Source organism: Periplaneta americana, chromosome 10 (assembly GCF_040183065.1).
Source record: "Periplaneta americana isolate PAMFEO1 chromosome 10, P.americana_PAMFEO1_priV1, whole genome shotgun sequence".
Lineage (NCBI taxonomy): Eukaryota > Metazoa > Arthropoda > Insecta > Blattodea > Blattidae > Periplaneta > Periplaneta americana.
The window spans coordinates 181,020,456-181,048,093 of record NC_091126.1 but is presented as its reverse complement, the minus strand read 5'-3'; the positions used below and the strand labels follow the sequence as shown (position 1 = coordinate 181,048,093).

At 35.0% G+C, this 27,638-nt stretch overlaps 1 protein-coding gene across 1 annotated transcript in view; it reads right to left on the bottom strand.

Annotated features, from left to right (window-relative positions):
• LOC138708216 (uncharacterized) overlaps positions 1 to 27,638 on the bottom strand; it is a 429,355-nt gene that overhangs the window by 23,315 nt on the left and 378,402 nt on the right. Inside the window, exons 16-18 of the mRNA XM_069838546.1 lie at positions 26,970 to 27,107; positions 24,581 to 24,892; positions 1,508 to 1,787 (exon numbers count right to left, since the gene is read on the bottom strand). Coding sequence (XP_069694647.1) covers positions 1,508 to 1,787; positions 24,581 to 24,892; positions 26,970 to 27,107 — 730 coding nt within the window. The remainder of the gene's footprint in view (positions 1 to 1,507; positions 1,788 to 24,580; positions 24,893 to 26,969; positions 27,108 to 27,638) is intronic.

The following is a 27,638-nucleotide window of genomic DNA, read 5'->3' as shown; positions in this document are numbered from 1 at the left end:
CTATGATCTTCATGTGTTAAATATAACATAATTTCTAAAAAATCGATAAAACTTCTACCATAAATAATGTATATTAATATATTTGAAATTCTTGAATTTTCTTCTTTGATGATACAATACATGTGATTTATTGACGTTCTCAAAGGTCTAAGACGATCAAAATATATTTTCTTCACATCCATTATAATGTTATCAATTAAACCAACATAAATCAATTTATTCGAGCTTTAAACTAAAACACTTCTCATTTGAATACAATTAGTTCATGTTCACATGCGATTAAATTTCATTTAATTAATACAAATCTTGTATGTTAGCTGAACAGATTTCTTGCAACATAAGAATGTATTTAATTTACAATGTAAATAAGACATTCTGCAGTAATGATCTGATGAAACTCATTCTTCCACTTAAAAGTATCCAATTTTTTATTCTCCATAAGAAATAAAACTGACTTTACCAAATTATTCTTTTGAATTCCGAACTATGAAAACAAATTAATATTCACAATAATTTCTTCTAATAACTATTTTTTAATTGTTATAGAGCTATAAAAAGTTCGTATCCACTTCAACACCATTTTCCATTACAATGAAACTGAGACCTAAGATAATGAGCTTCTAAATTTCTGTAGCAAACAACTAAGAATCTGAATTAGTTCTCAAGCAGCTATTGCTGGTAACTTAATGAGATTAACTATATGAACATCTAAAAATATTTTATTCATCTTCAGCTTTACTTTGTTTCTATTATCACAGAAAAAACTCATCCACTCTTGCTGACAGTAATATATATTTCTGTGTCTGAACTCTTCCCTTTTAATTCCTTCATATAAAGGAAAACAAAATATTCTTCCTGTTATGCACTGTTATGTTTCTTTCATTTCTTGGTTTGTTTAGGAAGAGATCTTCAAAATTCTTCTCGAAATATTTTTAACTTTCAGACATAACACTTCGAAATTTTACTGTGGAATGACGAGGTAAGAATTCTATGAAAACTAGTCGATGAAAGGAAAACACGTTTACAGAACACAGCTTCATAATAGTTTGACATCTTCATAATGATAACATTCTAACCCTTACCGCTCTAAATTCGCATGCGGCCACATGAAATTAACTGTGCTTTAAAGAAAGAATACTTTTGTTGTATTAAATATCCTTAGTACTGATTTGCCTCGTTGCTTGTACAGTCTGAGCCATTTTAATATTACTTTCTTGAGATTATTAGAATCGTGTCAATACCACGGCTTCAACTTATCTATGCTTCAAAATAATCACCCGGAAATTATAAATAGAGCTATTTTTCGTCACAATTCTTACAATCTCAAAAGCGGTAAATATTCTGACTCAACCTGTATGTTGGTAAATATGTGTATTGCTGCATTTTGACATATAATATACAAGTAGTTTCACGAAGAATTGAGTACGTTTTTTCTGGCTCTTCACTGTTCAAAATGTGGAAAGCTATTTCCTAACACATCGGCCTCACATATATAATTCTAACTTACTTTCTGTATCCCAGTATACACATATTTGCTTTGATTTTCCATACGTGTTGCGGAAGCTATATACTAGTGGTTCTGTCAGATTTCCAATGCTTAAATTGGAGAGGGCTGCAGAGATCACGTGCTGTTTTGAATTCAAACTTGTGACAGTGTTATAGTTACTTGTATTATTGCTTGATCGAAAAAATTTGCTATTCTTATATGATACAAACTGTGCTCTAACTTTATGTATCTGCTTTAGAGCTCTTTCTATTGCTTCCCTCGGTATGCTGACTGAAATGTCCTGTGAAAGAAGAAATTTTAAAATTAACATTGTAATTTCGTTAAAAAAATAATGCATATGGTATTTATTTATACTCACCATAGGCTAATCAGTATTTCTAATTCAAACTTAAACCACTAACATAGAGTTTGTCTCACAGTCATTTTTCTCATTTAAACAAACTACACATATAAAACTGTGAAAAGTACAAGTCGCAGGCAAAAACAGAAAAGAAATATCTTTCTGTAAGATTTGGGGCACCCTTTATTATACTGAGAATAAGAAGAAAATGTTGTCACGATGTAAATAATTGCCGGACTTGAAGCTTTCCCAGCATTGGACTTGGAATAATTCTTCTCTAGTTTTCAGGCAAGTGAGTTGGATAGTTGCTTCCAAGCTTTCGATGACTAGCTCTGCTATCTTCTTCAGGGATTGGAGTGCCGTGGGACTGTGTCTAGCAGTTACATAAGTGGTCGGCAGGGCTTTCTGCTGCAGGTCGATCAGCAGCTAGTTCCTAGTCCCGACTGCCTGCCATGTTCTGATTGGTCAACTCGTGTTGACCAATCAGCAGCTAGTTTCTAGTCGTGTTCTGGTTGGCTGAAGCATGTTGATAGCAGGTTTCCACGCTATACTCAGCTATAGCCCCGTCTCTGTTCAAATTATTGCCATCTAGCTAGATTTTGATCGCTTCCCTGAAGACCAGGTCCCAATAACCCGATGCCTTGTCCAAGATGGTGGTGACATTGAAATATATCTTGTGGCCCGTTTCCAGGTCGTGTTTTGCTACTTCCAACTTATTGAGGTAATATAGTCTTATGATGCATTGATGTTCCTTGCAGCATTCCATAATGATGCATCTCATCTGGCCAATGTAGCATTTTCCACACTCACAAAGTATTTTGTAGACACCAGGTATCCTAAGACCAAGGTCGTTCTTAACTGGTCTCAGTAAGTTCTAAATCTTTGTGGGTGGCTTAATCCCATGTTTACTTAGCAGCCTACCAATTTTGCCTGAGGTGGGGCCATAAAATGGGATGTATGCCATGCCCTCCTTCTTCTGTTATTCCTCAGCGGGGTTTCTCAGAGAAGGCCCTCTTGAGGGTCAAACTGATTTCCCTGTTGCCGAAGTTGTTCTGTTGAAACGTCTTGTGTAGGTGTCACATCTCTCTTGGTCCGAAATCTCCCTCGCCCTTTGTAGGAGTTAGGTGAGGGCGACTGTGTCTGTATGTGCCATCAGATCAGAATATCCAAGAAGGGGAGAAAGCCATCTTTTTCCACTTGGATATTCTCGACGAATTTATTTTAAACAAATGCTCTTTTAGAGATCTAATTAATTAATTGTGTATTTTAACATGTTAAGATTTTATAAACCTGGTTTTTGAAATAACCGAAAGTAACAGAGGACAAGACATCTAAGTTTACAGTGAAACATACTAAGAGAAATAAAAACTTTTAAATGTGGATAAAACAGGGTATCATGATCATGAAAGTATTTCACCATATCTCATAAATTAAAAAACAAAAAATCTGTACAGATTGAAAAGAGAGGCAACAGCTGATTTATATGCAAAATCTTAAAGTTGATTCAGGCCGAAATTAAAGAAATAATAATTTGGGATTTTTTTTCTGAAATTCATCTGTTCAGGCAGGCAGTTTATAGGAACCTGTGCTCAAAGTTTCCTCCTGTTCCTTTTCCATCGAAGAAACCTTAAAATACGCTTCTGCCGAAAATGTTGTTACACATATTTGAGAACAGTTCTTAATAACTTGTAAAACAAATCTAACTTTTCTCATGAATAAAGAATGCATTTTTGTTCCTGTGGTTACTCTTCTTAACATAGAACAACACGTGGTGCTTCTTGAGGGAATTATGTCTCAAAATATGTGGGAAGCAGTTAATCATTTCAAAGATTTTGTTGGGTTATGAAATATCATTACATAATGCTGCCAAAATTAATTTCCCCTGTGTTAAGATTACAGAATGTAAATATCACTTGAGACAGAGTTGACTTAGGGAAATAGCACCGTATATCAAACCAGGAACTCCAAAACAAAACATTTGAAATTCGAAAGTTTTTTAAAACTTTTATTCTTTGGTCTTTTTTATTTACCACCAGCAGATGCTTTTGCAGAACTAATATCATAGGCCCCTCCTATTAGTGAATGTTTTGATTTTCTCATTATATTCTGGAAAACTAAATTGAAATATCAACCTTCCCCCTGAATTACGGGCAGTTAGGACCACAATTTCGAACTGTGCAAACTGCAGACAGGGCAGAATGTTACCACAATGGACTGCAGCATGAATTTTGTAAGACATATCCACCTATCTTCATAGTCATAAATATATTAAAATAAAATCACAGACTACGAGTATATTGACTCACTAGAAAGGCGAAGGAAAGAAAAAAAAAAAAAAGGCGGAATGAACAAACACGTAATGAACTGTTCATCTTCAACCATTACAAGCAATACCGGTACACTTCGAATGTGATATCCTGTATACAGTACTTGAGAAACATGGGATATCAAGAATATGTGAACACAGACTTAAATATTCGTTACATGGGACGAAATGAAAAATATTTGTGTGCTGAAATAAAAAATAAAATAAACTGTGATAAAATGACTGACTTTCATATTTCTTTCATTATATTTTCAAGCTGGAGACAGTGTATTTCAATGTTTCACGTTTCTTAGCTAGTTCCTTGAACACATTTTCATTCACAGAAACTTTCACATATACAAATGTGTACATGAGAAAATTTCTGTGTGTGTGCATGGATACATGAGAGCCAGTCAATAAGACGTTCCTCTCCTGTGCTGTTTTCTTTGTGATGAAAATGATCTTTAAGAAGTACAAGTTGCCTTCTTGTGAATAGGTTTGTATTACTGGAAGTAAATCACTGTTATAATGTTGCAGAGTTTCAACAGCGTTTCGTTTCTTCCTGAGGGGCTCTGGGGGGGGGGGTATTTACCCCCCAAAACCCCCCCTCGCTGCCCCAGTGATGGTATAAATAAAGTAATGCGTCTTTATAGGTGCACAAGACTTGAAAGTGCATCTGTGTGAACATGCTATGGGCATTAAACTTAAAAAACTCAATCTTCACTAAGAAATGAATTGTAAAGACCATGCTTTGACAAGAACAGTCGAAAAAGTCGGAAGTCTGTGCGATTCCTAGAATCAAAAACTCTTAGCAATGCATGACATTTCAGTCCGTGATGTCACAGATGGCTCGCCTCTCACTAAGCCAGATCCTTCTCATTTAAATGAATGGGGTGCAGTGCAATACGGATTGCTTCAGTGTGTATTTAGAGTCTTTTTCGTTGTTCGTAATGAATATTGATAATATTCGTCCATATGTGTTTGAATCAGAAGTCAACGAGACAAAGACATGGAAAAAGGTTCCAGCAGACCATGGCCAGGAGGAAATAGACGAAATAACATGTGAATGTGAACTTATTTGTAACTTGCGAGGGAGTGTTGAGTGTATTACTACCACATCAACTTCAATAGTGCAATTTTAAATTTAGACACTAAACACAGCTAGACACACAAAGATGGTGCACGATAACACAGATTTTGAAAGACAAAAAATTAGTAACATTACGAACAAGGTCTTACGATTTGTGGTGTACAGACAATTTGTCTACTGGGTTAATTGTTGTACACCTTTGTGGGGAAAATTATAAAAGAACTTCATGTGTTATGAATAATATTAGAAGGAAATACCAGACTATGATGGGATATACCAGAGTTTTAAACCTGCAGAGAGCAGAGAATCTGTGTATTCTGATTAGGGACTTGGGAATTTTTAGTGCCTTTGTATTTGAATCGATTATTATTAGTAAGAATTTAGTTATTTTTGTTTTTGTTGCTATTTACAAATTTTTAGTCTGTGTCCCATTGTTTGGTATTGAAATAAAAAAAGTTACGACTCTTCATTTTTGGATTTTCAGTAGAGTATTAACAGGTAATCGATTTATTCAGTTTTAACAATAATTGATTTATTAGTAAACACGTTTAAAAATTTTACGTTATATTGCTGTTATTGAAAATACAGACTTCTAATAGCAAAACACTCTTACATAACTTATTTTTAACATTTCAAATTACTAATTTTGTGTAAAATTAAGTCAATTATCAAGTGAATAAGTGTCAATCGGCTTTTTTCACGAATTACTACCATTATATTCTAGATGCAGAAGGGCTTCTTTCACAGTAAGAAGCATCCACAGTACAAGATATTGAAAATGAGCCTCCGAGTAATTTCTCTGCACGAGGTTGGTAGGTTATTCTTATTCCATGTGATTCTTGTTCTTGCCTTGACATGAGATCTCACTGATAGCAATGTTCATTTAGACTTAGTTTCAATAAATTATTGCATCACTATATTTATTCTGATATAACATCCCCCTGATTGTCACAGGTAATTTTCAAATATTATGCTCCTTTCAATTTCTGAAGTTGTCTCGGCATTTAAAAATAATGGCAGTTGCAAATGTGCGAGAGATGGCTTCTTTTTGATCTTGGCTACAGTGACAAGTCCCCAAAATTAATAGTTGAATTGTGTTGGCAACACAAATGTGTAAAAAATTAATTTCATGAGCATTTTTGTCTTTGATACATGATCAGTTATTGGCGTCACTCATTCAATGTATGATTAATTTACATTTAGTTGGGAATTTCTATCTTTAAAAACTGGTATTACTAAATGACAGCAAATCTTGAATAACAACACATGTTTTCTATTGATTCAGGTCGAGGCACAGGAGCTATACCATTTGATACATTTATGGGCCATCGACTAGTTACAAAGTTGACTGTTCCTCGATCACAGACAATTTCGCTCTGCCATTCATGAGTTTTGTCGCCATAAATACGCACTCATACCCATTCTTTAGAGGCTTATATAACCTTAACCCTTTGCCCTTTTCTTCTCTCCATATACACTACTGTGTGTGAAAAATACAACATCCAGAAAGAATGGCCCGAATGACTCCAAACTTGGGAGATGTGTAGAACAGTGTACCACCAATAATTGATTATGTTTCCAGAGACATGGCGTACACATAGGCTCAAAAGTGACGTCTCTTGTGTCACCAACAAGGTCAGTCAGTGCAAAGCTTCCAAACGAAGTGTGGAAACGTGAAAGTTAGTGCAGGTATGCCTCGTCGACGTGGATGGGCGCAATATCAGCACGTGAGTGAGTTCGAACAGGGCAGAATGGTTAGTCTCCAGGAAGCAGGTTTGTCTTACCATGACATTTCGGCTCGTGCAGGGCATGCTGCTGACAGTGATGCGTGTGTGGAGCCAGTGGATAGAAGAGACGAGCGGGTACTGGACCACGTAATGTGACCACAGCACGGGATGACCGCCATCTTGTCTGCATGACCATGACGGACCATACAGCTTCATCCACAGTGTTGAGTCGATGTTGGAGTACTGCAACGAGTGTGGACCTGTCTGCGTCAATGGTTCGTCGCCGTCTTTTCAGGGCTGGACTAATGGCTCACATCCCGTTGCGGTGGCTTCCATTGTCCAGAAAAAACCAACACCTTAGACTGCAGTGGGCACTGAACGCTGTCACTGGCATGCTGAATGGCAAAATGTAGTGCTTTTGGACGAGTCCCGCTTCAACTTGTCCTATAATGATGATACATGTTAGACGCTACCATGGTGAACGCAATCTGAGAGCCTGCATTGTTAAGTAGCATAGCGGACAAATGCCTAGAGTGACGGTTTGGGGTGCCATTGGATACAATATGCGATCTCGCCTCCTACGTATTCAGGGCAATCTGAACAGCAACATTAGGAAGGTTTTAGAGCCTGAGGTACTGCCCCTCCTTCAGGTAACTCCACATGCCATATTTCAGCAGGACAATGCCCGGCCACATGTGGCAAGCCTTCTTTGAAGAATGATGGGTATCACTGCTTCCCTGGCCTGCACGTTCGCCAGACATGTCGCCCATCGAACATGTATGGGATATGGTTGGTCGGCAACTTGTTCGTCATGGTCCTCCAGCACCCACTCTTGACACTTTGTGGACTCACATATAAACTACGTGGAGGAAGATTCCCCAGAAACATATCCAGGACCTCTCTGATTTCATGCCACAATGTTCAGAGGCTCTGATTGCAGCGCATGGAGGCTTCACACCATACTGAAATCGCACGGTCCCAGATCAGGTACAGTTGTGTAATTCTAATCTTTTGTGTACTGTCATGTACCTAATCTGTGGTATCAATTTCATTTCAGTCACATGTATCCTTCTTGGTGCTGAAATTTTCACAAACATTAGCGTATATTACTGTTGAAATTCAAAATTAGATAAAAAGGTACTTGTGATCATCCAAGTGTAAAGTAAAATCACTTCTTTTAGGTTTGTATTTGAGTGCAATGCTATGAAATAATTCTAGTTTCTGTGTCAAAATAACACATCTTCCAAGAATATCTTGTCTGTTAGAATCTTACATAGGAGTGGAACAAATTATACTCGGTTAATTTTCTTTTCCCACTGTTTTCTGTTTCGAACTAGAGATTTTTCTCTATTAGGAAATTTCTTATTGCTGGTGGAGTTTTACTGCAACAGAAGACACAGCACCTATTCGACATGACTGAAAACAATACTACTTGCACGCAAGGCAAGTGCCAAGACTAGCACTGGCACACAGCAGGCAAGCCATCCATGACATCACTATCTTCACCCATTGCTACTAAAGTTAACTATCTCAAGAACTAGATGTCATACGAGCTCAGTCATACGAGCTCAAATTTTGACAACTACAATACCCTCACTACGGCGCATAATTTAACATATATTTGTATGTTCATTTTAAGTTGCCAATGCCTTTAAGTCCACGAGAGTGCAGCAGAGGCAACACTTGCAGTCCATGTGGTTTAAATCAATTACGATATAAAACCATGGATTGAACACCTAAATTAAATGCTGTAATGTTTTGCGATTCTGATGTTGCAAAGGAGGTGTCATGTGTAAGGACTAAGACTGGGGCAATAGTTAATAAAATTCTGTTGCTCTGATTATTCATTGTTTGGAAGTTATCCCCCTTTTTTCTTTGCAGTAATCATGATCGGGTGATAATTCCCAAACACTGAAACTTTGGAGATCTAGTATATTATTTCCTATTGGTTCTAGAGTCTGCTAACGATATTTCTTTCCAGGAAGATCCTCCTCGAGGTTAATAATTCCCAGGAGTACATAGCTCCTCCTGACTAATATTTCATGTGAGGGGCTGTTTCATCCTCTTTATCACAAACTCTGCAGAGTGGGTTTTCCTTGAGGATTTCCATCATGTGCAGATGTTTCCTCAGACCACAATGATCCATTAGAAATCCTATTGCAGTTCTCAGCTGGGGTATATTTAATCTTAGGAGATCCACAGTAAGTGGTAAAGTGGATTTCTTCATCAGTCTTTAATGTGGTGAGTTTCTTCCACATATATCCAGTGGTGATGGTGGTTATGTTTAATCCAATCATCAACAGATTTACGAATTCTGGAGATAGGAATGCCAAATACTGGCTCAGGTCCAGCAAATGTTTCAACAGATCCTTTCCTTCAATGGCATCTGCTTTCTCATTATCTATTACTCTCTTATGCCTCACCAGCTATCAAATTTTTTATTTGTTATGTTTTACCAGTTTTTTAAGGTTCTGTAAGGAATCACAGAACAATTTAGAATTGATCTGGTAATTTGAAAGTGCTTGAATTACAGACTGACTGTCTGAGAATATTGGTATGTTGTTACCAAGCTAACCCCTATACAGATCCTCTCAAATGCAGGTTTCTCAATAGCATATATTTCACGCTGAAAAACTCTGTGCAATACTTCCCAATATAGGAACCATGTAGTCACTGCCCATACCACACTTGTTATTCTGGTGTGCCCTATTGGATTGAGATTGCGCCAGTTTCCATTTTGTTTCAGTCTGTTTGCATCCAATCTTGCTCTTCCTTTGATATACATGTGTGTGTGTGTGTGTGTGTGTGTGTGTGTGTGTGTGCGTGCGTGCACGCGCGCGCATATATATAAACTAGAGAGCCATAAATAATGATTAGTCTTACCCCTGCTTTGTATAATCTATATCTGTGGTGTTTGGTTAAAACATAACTCCCAAAAACCTATTTTAAGATACAAGCATTTTTATTTTCACTTATTCTATACAAATCATAATTCTAGTTTACGTACAAATGAGAATGAAAATAAAATAAGACTAGATGGAGATATCATGGCTATACCAAACAAAAGAGAACTGTTTTTTATATAGGGCTGCACTTTCAGGTAAAAAAAAGGGCAATTTTTGGAGTGCTCATGTTTTGACCAAAAACCTCAGATATATATCACTCGTGGTTCAAGTCTCCATGTCTTTCCAAAAGTTCTTCAGGTTGTCATTAATGCCATTTTATTTTCTGCAGATTCTGATTCCATGCCAATATACAGTCTAGGATCAAGCCCACATCCTTGACATTGGAATCAGTCTGAAGTTGTTTATTAAAGAATATGGGTTCGAAAACCCTCAAAATTTCTTTTGTGTGTGAAAGGAATAAGTGATGTTTTAGAGGGGTTCACCCATAGGCTTTCTCTTTCGCACCACTCTTCCACATTTTTCCAGAGCTACTTTCATTATAAAATATTATTAAAATTATACAATGGTTAAAAACAACTATTTGAACATTTAACTTAATATTAACTTAATGTTAAGTGTTCAAATAACTGTTTTCAACCATTGCATAATTTTAATAATATTTTATAATTAAATTATGGACACTGTATGAAAAGTGACCTCACTGTCTAATTTTATGACATCATTGTATACTTTCTTTAGTTAGGAAACAGTGTCGGCATAATCCCCTAAATAAATATGACAATGCCATCTGCATATCCTGTCTGTTGAGATTCACAAGCAGGTCATCCACAACTACATTCCACACGAGTGGGGATGAGATCCTTCCCTGCGGGCATTCACACTGTTGCCCCAAGCCCTTCATATGATGAAATGTAATAGTGATTCACCCCTTTATTTCTATTGGTGCTTCCCCATACTATGTGATCTGGCCGCAGAACTGTTACAGAAGGTGTAGACTTGGTGAATCATATGACAGGTAGGTATCCTTTGCCGCTCCTACAGTATGGTAGTTTATTCTAACAATTGTTAAATCTCTGTTACAGACTCAGACAAGGTAATTTTTGTCACATTTAACAAATATACATGACCTTGGATTTTCAGATCGTATATCATCAATTAAATTACCTCTGATATTTGTTTATACTGAAAGTTTTCCTTGAACCAGCCAGGGTTCTTGTATTGGGGCTCCATCAATGCTTTCCACCTTCACTTCAGGTGAGCCATTCCCCAATAAGTTTGGACTCCTACCAAGAGACCCAGACAGGGCTTTCCATCTGGAGTTTGATTTTGATTGGTCAGCTGCAGCCGCTCTGGCATGGGAGCACCTACCAGTGACATGCACTGCAAGCCCCTCCACCTAGTCTGACATAACCCTCGTACTGAAGAATTCTCAGAGCTGTCAAATTTGTTTGAAATACCTTCCGATGGTGATGGGATGCAGGAGAACATTTGAGTTCAATGCTATTTTTTCGGAATTGAGTAACTTAAGTCATTTCAATTCCAAGTAGATTGGGGTCTGCTAGTGGCGTGATGAACTGTTTGACTGAGTTTCTTGCTGCTCGATTCTCTATAGATAACTCTTACAATGTGGCACGTTTCCTTTACCAGAAATTAAAGACAGTTTCGTATCTGACTTTTTCCCTAACACACGAATGACAGAATATGAAAATATTACATACACTGTAAATATCTTCAGACTGAGGTTCTGGCTGATGTGTACATCTATTACCATCAGGCAGTACATCTCACTTGACGATATGTGTCAGAGGGAGAACAATTGTTAGTATAGCCTACATCTGAAGTCAGATTAGTGTAATATGTATAGCTAGTCGGTGATGTATGCAATGGAAGGGGAAAGAAACTAGCCATCTTACCCTATTATCTTCAGGCCTAGTTGCCTCATAAGTGGTCCTTCTCGGTATCACTTGTGAGGTTCACACTTGTCTTTGGACAGTTGACTGAACAACAACTGTAAATATGTATATAATATTTCGAGAAAACTAATCTCAACATAAATTACTCCACACCGAATCTCTAGCTTTTCAAATGAGATTCATTTCATCTTAAAATTTGGGGAAATTTCTTCTTTTTTACAAATAGGCTAATTTTGTTATTAATTTCCAGATATCCCACACCATTATATAAATACAAAACCTTAAACAAGGATGTTGTTTCTGAGTTGTCAAAAGTTAAATATATAACAAAGTTACATTTATACCTAGGTTTAATTTTTAAGCTTTATAGATAGCACATTATACTGTATCAAAGAACTGATATATGGGCTCTAACTTTTGTAAATGAGAATTACTGATAAATAACTGATATATGCCATCTAATTTTGTAAATGAGAATGACTGATATATAACTGATATATGAGATCTAATTTTGTAAATGAGAATGACTGATATATAACTGATATATGGGATCTAATTTTTGTAAATGAGAATGACTGATATATAACTTATACATGAGATCTAATTTTGTAAATGAGAATGACTGATATATAACTGATATATGAGATCTAATTTTGTAAATGAGAATGGCTGATAAATAACTGATATATGACATCTAATTTTGTAAATGAGAATGACTGATATATAACTGATATATGAGATCTAATTTTTGTAAATTAGAATGACTGATATATAACTGATATATGGGATCTAATTTTTGTAAATGAGAATGACTGATATATAACTTATACATGAGATCTAATTTTGTAAATAAGAATGACTGATATATAACTGATATATGAGATCTAATTTTTGTAAATTAGAATGACTGATATATAACTGATATATGGGATCTAATTTTTGTAAATGAGAATGACTGATATATAACTTATACATGAGATCTAATTTTGTAAATGAGAATGACTGATATATAACTGATATATGAGATCTAATTTTTGTAAATGAGAATTACTGATATATGGGATCTAATTTTTGTAAATGAGAATGACTGATATATAACTGATATATGAGATCGAATTTTGTAAATGAGAATAACTGATATATAAGATCTAATTTTTGTAAATGAGAATGAGTGATATATAACTGACATATGTGAGATCTAAGTTTTGTAAATGAGAATTACTGATATACAGGGAAATCATTTTATTTTTACTTCAATTTTTATTGTATCTGAGTTTTGGAATGTACTTCACTCCCACCCCTTCTACTAGTAAACTTCCAACCCTTCACGACACAGAGCCAAGGCCACGTAAGCAGTACTGAGTTACTGAGTATAGTACGTTTCAGAAATATGTTCGCGTTTTCCAGTGACGAAAGAGCTTTCAATATTGAATCATATTTTCGTACGGGTACTGTCGTCCGTTTCCCTATGTCGCATCCCGGTTTCCCCTACCTGCTTCTGTTCGCCCCTCTGTTAAGTCTAGTAGCTGGGCTATCTTAGTTCTTTTCTGAAAACATTAATTTCTGTTAGGAATTGGATGTCTACGTAATATTACACAAGTGTTTAAAATAACTTAAATAAAAGGGCCTCCTTAAGTAATTAACTGTCACGTGATTCCCCCTCCCCCTTTCTACAACCCTGCGACAAAACCACTTGAACGGACAGTAGATAGCATTTCTGAGTGATTTTATCTTTTCGGATTGGGCAGAAGTCAAGATTGAATTTACAGTACGTAAGATACTCTTTTATAGAGTAGGTATAGAATTATTTCAACATGAGTTACTCGTACGAAGGACGAAACTGGTAATTGGAATTAGGTACAATAGTCTATAGTGCGATAATATGCACAAAAGAACTGAAGCCTGTATCGAAATGAACGGCCACCATTTTCTAAAATGTGTTTAAATATCCATATTATGTTTATTTTTCAATTTAACTTCATTCTCTATATTGTACGCTAATTTGCTGTAACAGTACAATATACAGTACACTGTATAATTAATACTTCCAAATGGATAGCTGAATTCGTGTGTAAAAACACTAATGGCCGGTTTGTCCAAGTAATGTTAGAACACTTAACGACTGTTAAACCTTCAACAGTTTGTTAAATACAGTTTTTCCATTTGTCCAACACCAGTTTGGCTTAACAGATTCTTAACCGTTTGTTAACTTTAAATGTAGGATTTCAGGGCGTTAACTAATTTAACAAACAGTTAAACATGGCGGACAACACCACAGCTGTTCAGACAAAAGTTGTGAAAATAACATGTTATATTTCTCTTTGAGGAATGTTTAGAGTAAGGACCGGTTTCACCAAGCTTCAGTAAATCAGTCCAAATGAAACATTAACTAGTACTGAACATTAAAATATTTACACGAATACGTTTATATGTGCGCTGTCTCCGTAGACTTAACCGAGCAGCTATATGTGCCTCGTCGCGCTAGTTACGTCACGACTTTCCGATGGAGCAGTCAGTAGCGAGTTGATTTGCCACCTCAGAGGCCCGTGTTCGATTCTCGGTGATAACTTTTTTTTATTAATGTAACTAATTTTTATACATGTTACCTTTCTTCATTTTTTAATTTTGTGTAGTGGAATGAATTATTTCGCAACTCTGGCTCCAGTAGGAGAATTTAAAAAACTCTTGGGAGATCAATTTTCTTCCCGAAATAAAACAAAGATAAACAAATTAAAGAAAATAAAAGAAATACACATGTGGATCTAATACATTGTTCACATGCCACTGGCGTCTATCACTGCCTGGCATTTTACGGGGCATTGAGTCCACCAGATCGCGGAAATAGTTCTGGTCCTTAGCGAAATCTTCCCAGGTAGCCAGAACTTGATCCCAGAACTGATCTGGATTTTGAGGTGGGATGTCTCGATATTTGTCAATCCTCCTCTTTTTCATGCTTTTCCGTGAACAGTCTTTGAATGTTTATGGCGGTATGCACGGGGTGATTATCCTGCTGGAAAATTAAATTTCCATCGGAAAGAAAACGATTATAAATTCCAAGAATCCAGCTCTTTCGCTTCTGTTTTAAAGCCAATGCAAACATAGCTAGCTATAATATAATTTTAATAAAGTTAATATACCAATTAAGTTTTGTTATGTTTGAATGCACATTATGTATTAATTTACTAATATTTCTTAGGTACCGGTATGTAGTTATAATAATCACTTTCATGTCTTAAAATAAAACTCAGTTGTATGTTACCTAGTTGACTAGTTTCAGCTTTGTCTCAGCCGTTTTTATGATATTCTAACCTATGATTAGTTTCTTCTAAAATTTTGAGTACCGGTACGACGATCTTCGTGACGCGGTATCTTTTGTGAATTTTTGTGTCATTCAAATTCTCAAAATGATCGGTTTTTAAATTGTTAACATTATCTTCATTTGACTTAATTTTCGAGCTGTTCCAGATATAACAATTCTGCGTTGAAACGTTCCGCCATTTTATATTGCAACTAATGAATAATTAAAAATTTAAAGACGGAAATTTCTATCACTAAATTTAATGATAGTTTTACTGGTTCGTTAGGCTAAAGATGCTTGGTGAGATATAAAAATGATTTAATGAACCAGTAAATACATTAATGAATCATTAAAACCTTAATGAAGCTTTGTGAAACCGGCCATAAGACTGGTAATATATAATTTAAAAGATATTTTGGAATATTAATATAGGGAAGATAATCTTTATAAGTCAACTGATTATCATACTGACGCTTATTTCGATGCTGAGCTATTATCCATTTAATATTAAGGAAATGTGCGATCTCAACGTGGCATGAAATTGAAGTCAGATTTGAATATCCTACAAACAGAAATAGACCACTTGTTCCAATTCGCCAGCTACTATTAACTCTAGATTCTATGTTACTGGCTCTTCAACTATAGCCGATGTCAATAGTGCTTCAAAATACGCAGTGAGTAAATAATAAAATGTTTCAGCAGCAATTGCTTCTTTAGGACTAAATTACATATAATTTATACATGGACCTGAATTAGAGAATTTTATGTGATACGGAATTCTCCTCGGGGTTTTGTGTACAGTTGACTACACACACATTCGTGTAATTATTATCACCTGGTGGTCATAATGCTGAGATTTTTCTAAACAGAAATTCATATTTAGCATTATAAAATATAACCATACTTATAATAATTATTATTATTCAATAGTAGTCAATGCAACTTTCATTTATCAACTCTCTGTACTGTATGAATCATGGCTACTGTAACAGGTTACGATTTTACACATGTTTCATGACTTACTCTACAGTACAGAATTTAAATAATAATATCAGCCAATAAGAAGTTGTCTTACATATGCAAAATCATTACCAACTGCTGTTGAGTAGTTAGAATAGTATTAACGACAGTTAAAGTTAAGTGTTGGTTATTTTAAACAAAATTATGTTGGAAAAATGAAAAAAAATCTTAACAAAATGTTAAAAATAAACCAGCTGTTAATTTAACATTTGTTAAGCCAAATTAAACATTACTTGGAAAAACTGGCCATAAGTGTTAATACAGTACTGTATTTTGATTAAACAAAAACCAAATGAAAATTATCAAACTCAAAATTGCGATATTTCCTAGTTTACATAAATGGATGAACTATTTTTCTTCCCTCCTATACCTAGTAAAGTGATTTGTATTTTACGCCAGTATCATCGAACTCCGTCGTGGAAGGGGTAGCAAACGGTGTTTCCTGTTTCAATCGTTAATAGAAAGGTATAGCCAGGTTGATATTAAAAATGTTAGTAAAAGTAAAATGATGTCCCTGTTATAACTGATATATGGGATCTAATTTTTGTAAATGAGAATGACTAATATATAACTGATATATGGCTCTAATTTTTGTAAATGAGAATTAATTATATATAACTGAAATATGGGCTCTAATTTTTGTAAATGAGAATGACTTATATATATATATATATATATATATATAACTGATATCTGAGATCTAATTTTGTAAATGAGAATGATTGATATGTAACTGATATTATGGGCTCTAATTTTTGTAAATGAGAATTATAGATGTATAACTGATATATGGGCTCTAATTTTTGTAAATGAGAATTACTGATATATAACATATATATATATATATATATATATATATATGGGCTCTAATTTTTGTAAATGCGAATTACTGATATGTAACTGATATAAGGGCCCTAATTTTTGTAAATGAGTATTACTGATATATAACTGATGTAAAGGCTCTAATTTTTGTAAATGATTATTACTGATATATAATTGATATGTGGGCTCTAATTTTTGTAAATGAGAATTACTGATATATGAGATCTAATTTTGTAAATGAGAATTACTGATATATAACTTATATATGGGCTCTAATTTTTGTAAATGAGAATTACTGATATGTAACTGATATAAGGGCCCTAATTCTTGTAAATGAGTATTACTGATATATAACTGATGTATGGGCTCTAATTTTTGTAAATGAGAATTACTTATATATAACTGATGTATGGGCTCTAATTTTTGTAAATGATTATTACTGATATATAATTGATATGTGGGCTCTAATTTTTGTAAATGAGAATTACTGATATATGAGATCTAATTTTGTAAATGAGAATTACTGATATATAACTTATATATGGGCTCTAATTTTTGTAAATGAGAATTACTGATATATAACTGATGTATGGGCTCTAATTTTTGTAAATGAGAATTACTGATATATAACTGATGTATGGGCTCTAATTTTTGTAAATGAGAATTACTGATATATAACTTATATATGGGCTCTAATTTTTGTAAATGAGAATTACTGATATGTAACTGATATAAGGGCCCTAATTTTTGTAAATGAGTATTACTGATATATAACTGATGTATGGGCTCTAATTTTTGTAAATGAGAATTACTGATATATAACTGATGTATGGGCTCTAATTTTTGTAAATGAGAATTACCGATATATAACTTATATATGGGCTCTAATTTTTGTAAATGAGAATTACTGATATGTAACTGATATAAGGGCCCTGATTTTTGTAAATGAGTATTACTGATATATAACTGATGTATGGGCTCTAATTTTTGTAAATGATTATTACTGATATATAATTGATATGTGGGCTCTGATTTTTGTAAATGAGAATTACTGATATATGACTTATATATGGGCTCTAATTTTTGTAAATGAGAATTACTGGTATGTAACTGATATAAGGGCCCTAATTTTTGTAAATGCGTATTACTGATATATAACTGATGTATGGGCTCTAATTTTTGTAAATGAGAATTACTGATATATAACTGATGTATGGGCTCTAATTTTTGTAAATGAGAATTACTGATATATAACTGATGTATGGGCTCTCATTTTTGTAAATGAGAATGACTGATATATAATCGATATATGGGCTCTAATTTTTTAAATGAAAATTACAGATATGTAACTGATATATGGGCTCTTATTTTTGCTAAATGAGAATTACTGTTATATAACTGATGTATGGGCTCTAATTTTTGTAAATGAGAATGACTGATATATAATTGATATATGGGCTCTAATTTTTTAATAGAAAATTACAGATATGTAACTGATATATGGGCTCTACAGAATCAGAAACAAAGCTGTGTTGGAAAGAGTGGGTGAAGAAAGAATGATGTTGAAACTGATCAGAAAGAGGAAAAGGAATTGGCTGAGTCACTGGTTGAGAAGAAACTGTTTTCTGAAGGAAGCACTAGAAGAAATGGTGAACAGGAGAAGATTTCAGGGCAGAAGAAGATATCAGATGATAGCGACTTTAAGATATATAGATCATATGAGGAGACAAAGAGAAAAGCAGAAAATAGGAAAGACTGGAGAATGCTAGGTTTGCATTGAAAGACCTGCCCTTGGGCAGAACACTATGGATGAATGAATGAATATGGGCTCCAATTTATTCAAATGAGAATAACTCATGAATGGGCTCTAATTTTTGTAAATGAGAATTGAGACATTGAAATCAAAAACGGGACCAGCCATTTTGAGAAAAATACAAAAAACTTCACGAAGTACACTCCATATGCTTTAACCCCTTGTTTTTGGTATTGTTACCTTGCCCATAATCACATTTACTTTGTCCACAAGGAGTCAATTTTTTTTTATATAATGGAACATATAGAGAAATATATTTGAAGACTGCTGGCATGTCCCCTTTTTGATCTAAAGGAACATATTTTCGTAAAAAAAAAATAGCAAGTAAATGAAAATTTTTAATAATTTTATGTTATTAGGCCTATATATTGTTACATAAACGTTAAAAGCAGCCTACACAATTATATTTATAAAGAAGTTGATACCTCACTAGCACACTATTCAACTGGGTCATCTTCACTGTCCAAAAACTCACTCCTAGAGTCTTGGATGCTGGGTAATTTTGCTTAACGCAAATCTCGAAGCACATTAAACACTTTGTTAGAAAGTGGGGATTGATTAGTCATTTGACAGGACTCATTTTCAAACTTAAAGCTAGAAATCTACAATGTTCCACGAAAATGACAACTTCCATTTTTACATTAAACAAAGAAGGGTCGCTCATATAATATAGGAACGCTCTTAACCCATTATATCCCAGTGTCCTATTTAGAGGACAGTAGCTTTTATATTTTTTTTAGCAATCACAATATCCTAATCATGTTAATTGTTGTGTCATGTTACAAACTGAACTGTTTTGATGTACAAAATAATATTTTGGACTTGGTTTCTATTACAATTTTATTTTATTTTATAATTTTTCTTCACCCTACACAATTGTACTTCATATTATAGCCTATCACTGCCAATATCATCCAAGATTTTGGTAATGTAATTATTGATTTGTGAATATATATAGCAGATAGTTTGGTGTTTCAATCTGATATATAATCGTTATCATCAACAATGCTGACTTTGACAACAATGCAAATATTGGTGTCCTCTAGGACGCTGGGATAAAGTGTAATATAATATAACACTCCTCTGTGCATGACGGCATTCTGTTTGTTACGAACAGATGACAACCCAGTATTTAGTGATATCAGATAATTTTTTTTAATTGAGTTATTTTACGACGCTCTATCAACATATAGGTTATTTAGCGTCTGAATGAAATGAAGGTGATAATGCCGGTGAAATGAGTCCGGGGTCCAGCACCAAAAGTTACCCAGCATTGCTCGTATTGGGTTGAGGGAAAAACCCCGGAAAAAACCTCAACCAGGTAACTTGCCCCGACCGGGATTCGAACCCGGGCCACCTAGTTTCGCGGCCAGACACGCTGACTGTTACTCCACAGGTGTGGACATATCAGATAATATTATTACTATTCCGTGCAGAGTGGTATCAGAGTAAGCTCTGCTTCCGACGGCCAGTGTTACCTTGTGTGATGCTGATTCAGATTCAAAGTCAGACTTCTCATAAAGATGATAAATACTTCACTTCAGCAGTTCGGGATTTTTTAGGAATTTCTGTCTGTGGACGAAATGATTGTGAAGTAGGCCTACTATTGGCATCACAGTCTGAAACAGTTCATTCGTGGGAAGCCAACCAGATTTGGGTACAATTATGGGCTCTTCGTGGAACCAGTGAGTACTGCTTCAATTTCGACCTATATTGTGGAAAGGATGCTGTGGAAAATGAAAAAAATGATTTGTCGTTGAATCGAGAGTGATTCTGAATATGCTCGACTGTGTTGAACACTCAAATAGTTACACTGTGCTCTTTGATAACTATTTCACAAATCACGATATCCCTATTCATCTTCAAAGTTAGGATACAGAGCAACAGGAACTGTAAGAGAGAGCCTTACTGAAGAATGTCCACTACGGAAGCAAGATCGAGGTACATTTTACTATTAGTATGACCGAAATAGGTCCCGCGACGTGGTCTAAGGCATCCTGCCTAGGACTCGCGTTACGGAATGCGCGCTGGTTCGAGTCCTCATGGGGGAAGAAATTTTCTCATGAAATTTTGGCCAGTGTATGGGACCGGTGCCCACCCAGCATCGTAATGCACTTGGGGAGCTACGATAGGTAGCGAAAATCCGGTTTCGCAAACCTGCTATAAAGGATGGGGGGATCATCGTGCTAAACACACGATACCTCCATTCTAGTTGGATGATCGTCCACCTCTGCTTCGGCATGTGGACGTGAGGCCAGCAGGCAGCTGGTCGGTCTTGGCCCTTCATGGGCTGTAGCGCCATGGAGTTTTTTGGATGACCGAAATAGAGAAGTACTTTTCGTCCGGTGAAATGACAACAAGTATGTCACTATTTCCACGAATTATCACATCATAAATCTCGGAGTACTGAAGAATACAATTCCCACATGGAGGTGTTGATCATCAAGATTCGCTAGTAGGAAAATACGTAATTGGTGTCCCAAGAACGAAGTATTACTGGCCCATATTTACAACATCGATAGACATGGCATTGGTGAATGCATGGCTCCTATACAGACGTGCACATGGGGCAAATGCACTGGATCTTCTAAATTTCAGATGTGCAGTGACAATGTCCTATCTCAAATTTGACACATGCAGGAAGCAACTAGGGCGACCATCTGTATCACCATCTAAGAGTTGTCCTGATATCAGGATGGATGGAATTGGACACATCATTGTCCGAAGAAAGGAAGAGAGAAGATGCGCACGAACTGGCTGTGGAGGAAAACCGAAGTCGTACTGTGTGAAATGTAACGTCACACTGTGTATGCAATGTTTAGCATAATTTCATAAAATATGACTGTATCAGCCAAATTTAGTAATGGTTTTTTTCTATTTCATGAGATATGACTGTATCAGGCAAATTTGACTCTTATGATTACAGTAGATCCCAGCGTCCTATTTAGAGGACAGCTATTTTCTCTGAAACCAGGCATCTCAAAATATTTTGTACGATAGGTATGTGTTCTCCTGGGCTTTCTTATGTGTTTTCAATAAATAAAACATCAAAATGTAGAAAAAAATAATTTGGGACTTAATGGGTTAACTCAGATGCCTGAAAATTGATGTCAAGTCTCGTTTTTGATCTCAGCACTTCAATTACTGACATATAACTGATGTATGTGCACTAATTTTTGTAAATGAGAATGACTGATTTATAAATGATACATGGGCTCTAATTTTTGTAAATGAGAATTATTGATATATAACTGATATATGGGCTCTATTTTTTGTAAATGACAATTACTGATATGCAGGGTGATTCACGGGATTTACCGTCACTTACGGAGCTTATTTCTGAAGACATTTTGAGCAAAAATTGACATATAAACTTGGGTCCTATTATCAATATATACAGAGTTATGCTTCATTATTGGAACACATTGCTGTGAATAATGAGTGCCCTTGGCCAGCGTACAGCCAGCAGCCAGCGTGAGCAAGTGACAATGTTGTGTCAGCAGCTGTTTCACTGACGGGGATAATGCTTAACCAGTCAGTTTGTTGCCTTTGGTTGCGAATGTTGTGTTACAATGCCACATACATTTTCTATAGAGGAATATGCTGAAATGGTGTTTATTTTGGGAGTGTGTGAAGGTAATTCTAATGTTGCTTCAGCTGAATATCACATACGGTACCCTAACCAAAGAATTCCTAATCCTAGAACAATTCTAAGGACTTTCAGCACTTTACGGGGAAACAGGTTCACTTTCGAGTGTTACAATCCACAGTCAGCGTAATGTTGAATGTCACATAGCTGAAGAGGAGAACAGTCCATGTGCAAGTACACGCCGTCTAGCCAGACTACTCGAAGTTATGCAATTGGTGGTGTGGAGGACACTTAATGCAAACAGATTGTATCCTTACCACCTTCAACAAGTACAACGTCTACAACCAGGAGATCCTGCCCATCGATTGGAGTTCTACAACTGGTTAAATGAAAATCGGCAGTTGTACCCCTACATTTTGTTTAGCGATGAGGCACAGTTCACGCAGGACAGCATAAACAATACACGCAATTCACATGTTTTGTCAGAAATTAATCCCCATCCTACAATGGAAATAAATTTTCAAAACCGTTTCAGCATCAATGTGTGGTGTGGTGTTCTTCACGATCAGCTGATTGGGCCGTTCATTGTTCCAGGACGACTTACTGGTGTGGTTTATCTGCAATTCTTAGAAGAACTGCCGCAGTTACTTGAAGCTGTGTTCCTTTGGTGGTGAGACAACGTATGCTCCAGCATGATAGAGCATCTCCTCACTTCAACCACGCAGTGGTGGAACACTTAAATGCACATTTCCCTGAGAGATGGGTATAACGAGACAGTTTTCATCCCTCGCCACCTTATCACCAGATCTGTTACCATTGGACTATTGCATGTGGAGATGGATGAAGGATCTTGTCTACCAATCGAAGTCACAAACATGTGAGGAGCTACTTGCATGCATCTTGCATGTCTCTACAGAAATCAAAGATAGCCGTATGCAGTTACATAGAAGATGAGTGCGGTTCACAAGTGTGCGGCCAAGTGTATCGAAGCGGATGGCAGAATTTTTGAAAATGTGTTGTAAACTCTCTAAGACTGTAAATTAGGATGCAAAATTGAACTGCAAAGAATCAAATCGGTGGAAATGGTGTGATCTGTAATAATTGTTGTGATAAGTGCTTAAGAATAATGTAATTTTGTAGTTACAAATCGAAAAAAAATATCTGTACGAAGGAACTAAGGAGTTCACAGCACATTTTTAGTTTCAGAATACTTTCCAATTAAAGAAATGATACTTCTGAATGGTTCATTCTCTATTTGTAATATTCTTTTACCCTTCAAATTAAAGAAAAATGTATTTTACAAACAACTTTAAATTAGTGTAATGCTGAAAATATTGAGAATAGGACCCATGTTTATATGACTTTTTTGCTCAAAATGTCTTCAGAAATAAGCTCCGTAAGTGATGGTGAAACCTCGTGAGTCACCCTGTATGGGCTCTAATTTTTGTAAATGAGAATGGACCTCAAAATAGGTTCAGATGAAACATTATATTATTTTGAAATATGAAATTTTGTAAAAATTCCCGATGTGATCAGATACAATATTACACGAAAAAAAAAAATTAGTATCATAACATTCACTGAATTCATTTTTTATTTTCTAGATGTTTTATTTCCAATTACTACTTGTTGCTTTTCTTTTATAATATCTGAAGTTCTATGACGGTGTGTTTTAAGAAAGACAATTTTGTAACCAAGTACAGATGCCTCAAACTAGGAAGCTGCCTGGAGAGGAGAAGCAGTAGAGCTAACGGAGGGGGCCCCCCTAGGCTCCGATACCCAGGTATAGCCATATTATCTGAAAAGTTGACCTCTTGACAATGTATTCAAGATGTACCCTCCCTATGCAGCCTTCTCAACTGTTGTTAGAACTGAGCTGTACCGTTCTAGTCCACAGTGCACAGCAGTAGGCGGACCGTGGTAGGGGAGAAGTGCTCTATGCGCCTGTGCGAACAAGACAGCTTGCTAGTTTGAGGCATCTGTAAGAATTTATACCATGAAAATATCTAGAACCTGTAAAACCAAAAAGTTTTCCTTATATTTATTTTCCACAGAACTATAAAATTATCCTCGAAATACAAAGCAATACAAACTTTATATACCGAGTGATATAGTGTTAAAAGTTGTGTAATCAAGGTGTATGTGTAAAATTATCATTATTGCAGAACAGTTAAAGTTTTCTTCCCTTATGCAAACATAAAATAACAACAATATACTGTAGATGCATATGAGAGGCACAAATGGTCTCACCTGGTTTTCTTCACTCTCATCAAGGCCTCCAAGAAACATAGCTGGTCCAGGAGACCTAGCCTGAGGTGGCGAATATGATAAGCCCTCTACAGTAACTCCAGATTCAATGACATTGATTTCTCGTACTTCCAATGCCAAGTTATCAGAAACCAAGACAAGTTTTCCATCAGATGGTAATTTGGCTGTATTAATATATCTGTCAATAACGTGAATCAAACTCTTTGTTATACTGCCATGTTTGTCGCCATCTTCAAGAACTGTATCATTAACACCCATCATATTGCTGATCACAGAGAACATACTTTGTGCTATCTGAAATAGTGAAAAAAAAAAAAAAACACAAAAATTGCTAAAATTGCAATAACAAACATCTTAAAACTTATTTCGTTTATTTACACTGAGCTGCTTTACATATAATAATAATAATAATAATAATAATAATAATAATAATAATAATAATAATAATAATGATGATGATTTATTTAACCTGACAGAGTTAAGGCCATATGGCCGTCTCTAACACTGAACGAGGAGTAAAACTGCAATACAAAAAATGCTACAAATTTACAGAGTAAAGTACACTACAATTTTACACTCAAAACTGAAGTAGATAATCATAATACTGTATAATGTAAACAACAAGTCAGTAGAAATAAGACATAATATATAGAAAGAAAGGAAAATGCATAATAAAATGTGAACAGTAGGTCAAAATAAATAAGACATACAAAGTATGCTGCCACGGCAGCGGTATTAAATGAGAGAGAGAGAGAGAGAGAGAGAGAGTGTGTGTGTGTGTGTGTGTGTATTTTTGAGAAGTACACACACTTAATATTTCTAGGTTTTCAACATATAAAGCATACTGATGTACTTTTTGACAATTCTGCAACTGACTAATATTTTCATTATTATCAAGACATATTATTATTATTATTATTATTATTATTATTATTATTATTATTATTATTACATAACTGTTTTATTGCTGTGATGGGAAGATGAAAGGAACTGATAGTGTATTATATTAATTATGTATTTTATACTGTATTAATTATGTAAATTTTATCATACTAGTTGAGTGGAAGAGAAGGCCAAATGGCCTTAACTCTACCAGTTAAAATAAAACATTATTATTATTATTATTATTATTATTATTATTACTATTATTATTGTTATTAAATACAATGTAATTCATTACATAAAACACTAATTTCTTGCGAAACTTTATCCAGAACTTGTCAGCAGTTAGCCCAGTAATGTTTATTTTAACACGATATATAATATGAAAATTTATGCTTTATATCTGTAAGATATAATAAGTTGTAAGTTTTTTTGCTGAAGGCCCTAATTTCAAAATCCTATTAATTGTTTCTTAATAAATGCATTACTTACTTACCCCAAGGTTCATTGCCACCCTCACATAAGCCCGCCATCGGTCACTATCCTGTGAAAGACTAATCCAGTCTCTATCATCACATCCCACCTCCCTCAAATCCATTTTAATATTATCTTCCCATCTACGTCTCGGCCTTCCCAAAGGTCTTTTTCCCTCCGGCCTCTCAACTAACACTCTATATGCATTTCTGAATTTGTCCATACGTGCTACATGCCCTGCTCATCTCAATCGTCTGGATTTAATGTTTCTAATTACGTCAGGTGAAGAGTACAATGCATGCAGTTCTGCATTGTGTAACTTTCTCCATTCTCCTGTAATTTCATCCCTTTTAACCCCAAATATTTTTCTAAGAACCTTATTCTCAAACACCCTTAATCTCTGTTCCTCTCTCAAAGTGAGGGTCCAAGTTTCACAACCATACAGAACAACTGGTAATATAACTGTTTTATAAATTCTAACTTTCAGATTTTTTGACAGCAGACTAGATGACAAAAGCTTCTCAACCGGATAATAACACGCATTCCCCATATTTATTCTGCGTTTAATTTCCTCCTCAGTATCATTTATATTTGTTACTGTTGCTCCAAGACATTTGAATTTTTCCACCTCTTCGAAAGATAAATCTCAAATTTTTATATTTCCATTTCGTAGCATATTCTGGTCATGAGACATAATCATATACTTCGTCTTTTCGGGGTTTAGTTCCAAACCTATCGCTTTACTTGCTTCAAGTAAAATTTCCGTGTTTTCCCTAATCGTTTGTGGATTTTCTCCTAACATATTCACATCATCCGCATAGACAATTCATTACTGTGCTAAAATGAATTTGGCTTTAAAACGATAGGCTCTTCTATACAGTACAATAATTAAATGGAAATGAACTCGTGTCATTGAATATTGGACTTCATAGTTGCTATATAAGTTTATTGATATGCTAACTGAAGCACCGGAATATAAAATCTCGAAAAAGAAATACATATGAAAATTACATACCTTTCTGTCAGTGAGGGCAAAATTGAGTATCTTCTTTATCTGTACACTTGCATTTATGAAGACTTGAACATTAATCTGAGATGGATCTTTAGTCAAATGCTCCAGCTCCAGACTCCATCGCTCTGCACGAGTTGATCGCTGTAACATAATTATAATCTTTGAAGAAATATCTGGAGGACAATCATTCATTAAATTCAAAGTTCACATCCAACAAATATGAAAGGAACTGCACGAAATCTATTGCCTTAGTTAGACATCAGACTAGGTTGATGATACATTCTCATTAACAGCATGTACAGACGCACACAAAAATGCACATACACACAATATTACCACATAAAAGATATTGTTTTCTATAATCACAATGCCACACATAAAATTAATAATTTTTACACCATTTGTTCTGGCTCTCAGAATTGTAGTAGATATTTTGGTAGTTAGTAGTGCTAATACAAAGTTTAAAAACCACACAGATTCTCAGTTCTGTTATCATTCCTATGAATTGTGTTGAGAGTTTTCACTTTCAATTTCGGAAGCAATATTTTTTAAGTTAATGCGATGTTTTTCTCAAGAATTTTAATTTTTTTTTTTAAACCTCAACAACAGATATTCTGATACCGCTATTATATTAGTATTGTTGTCGACACAAGAATAAAACAATGGATGTGA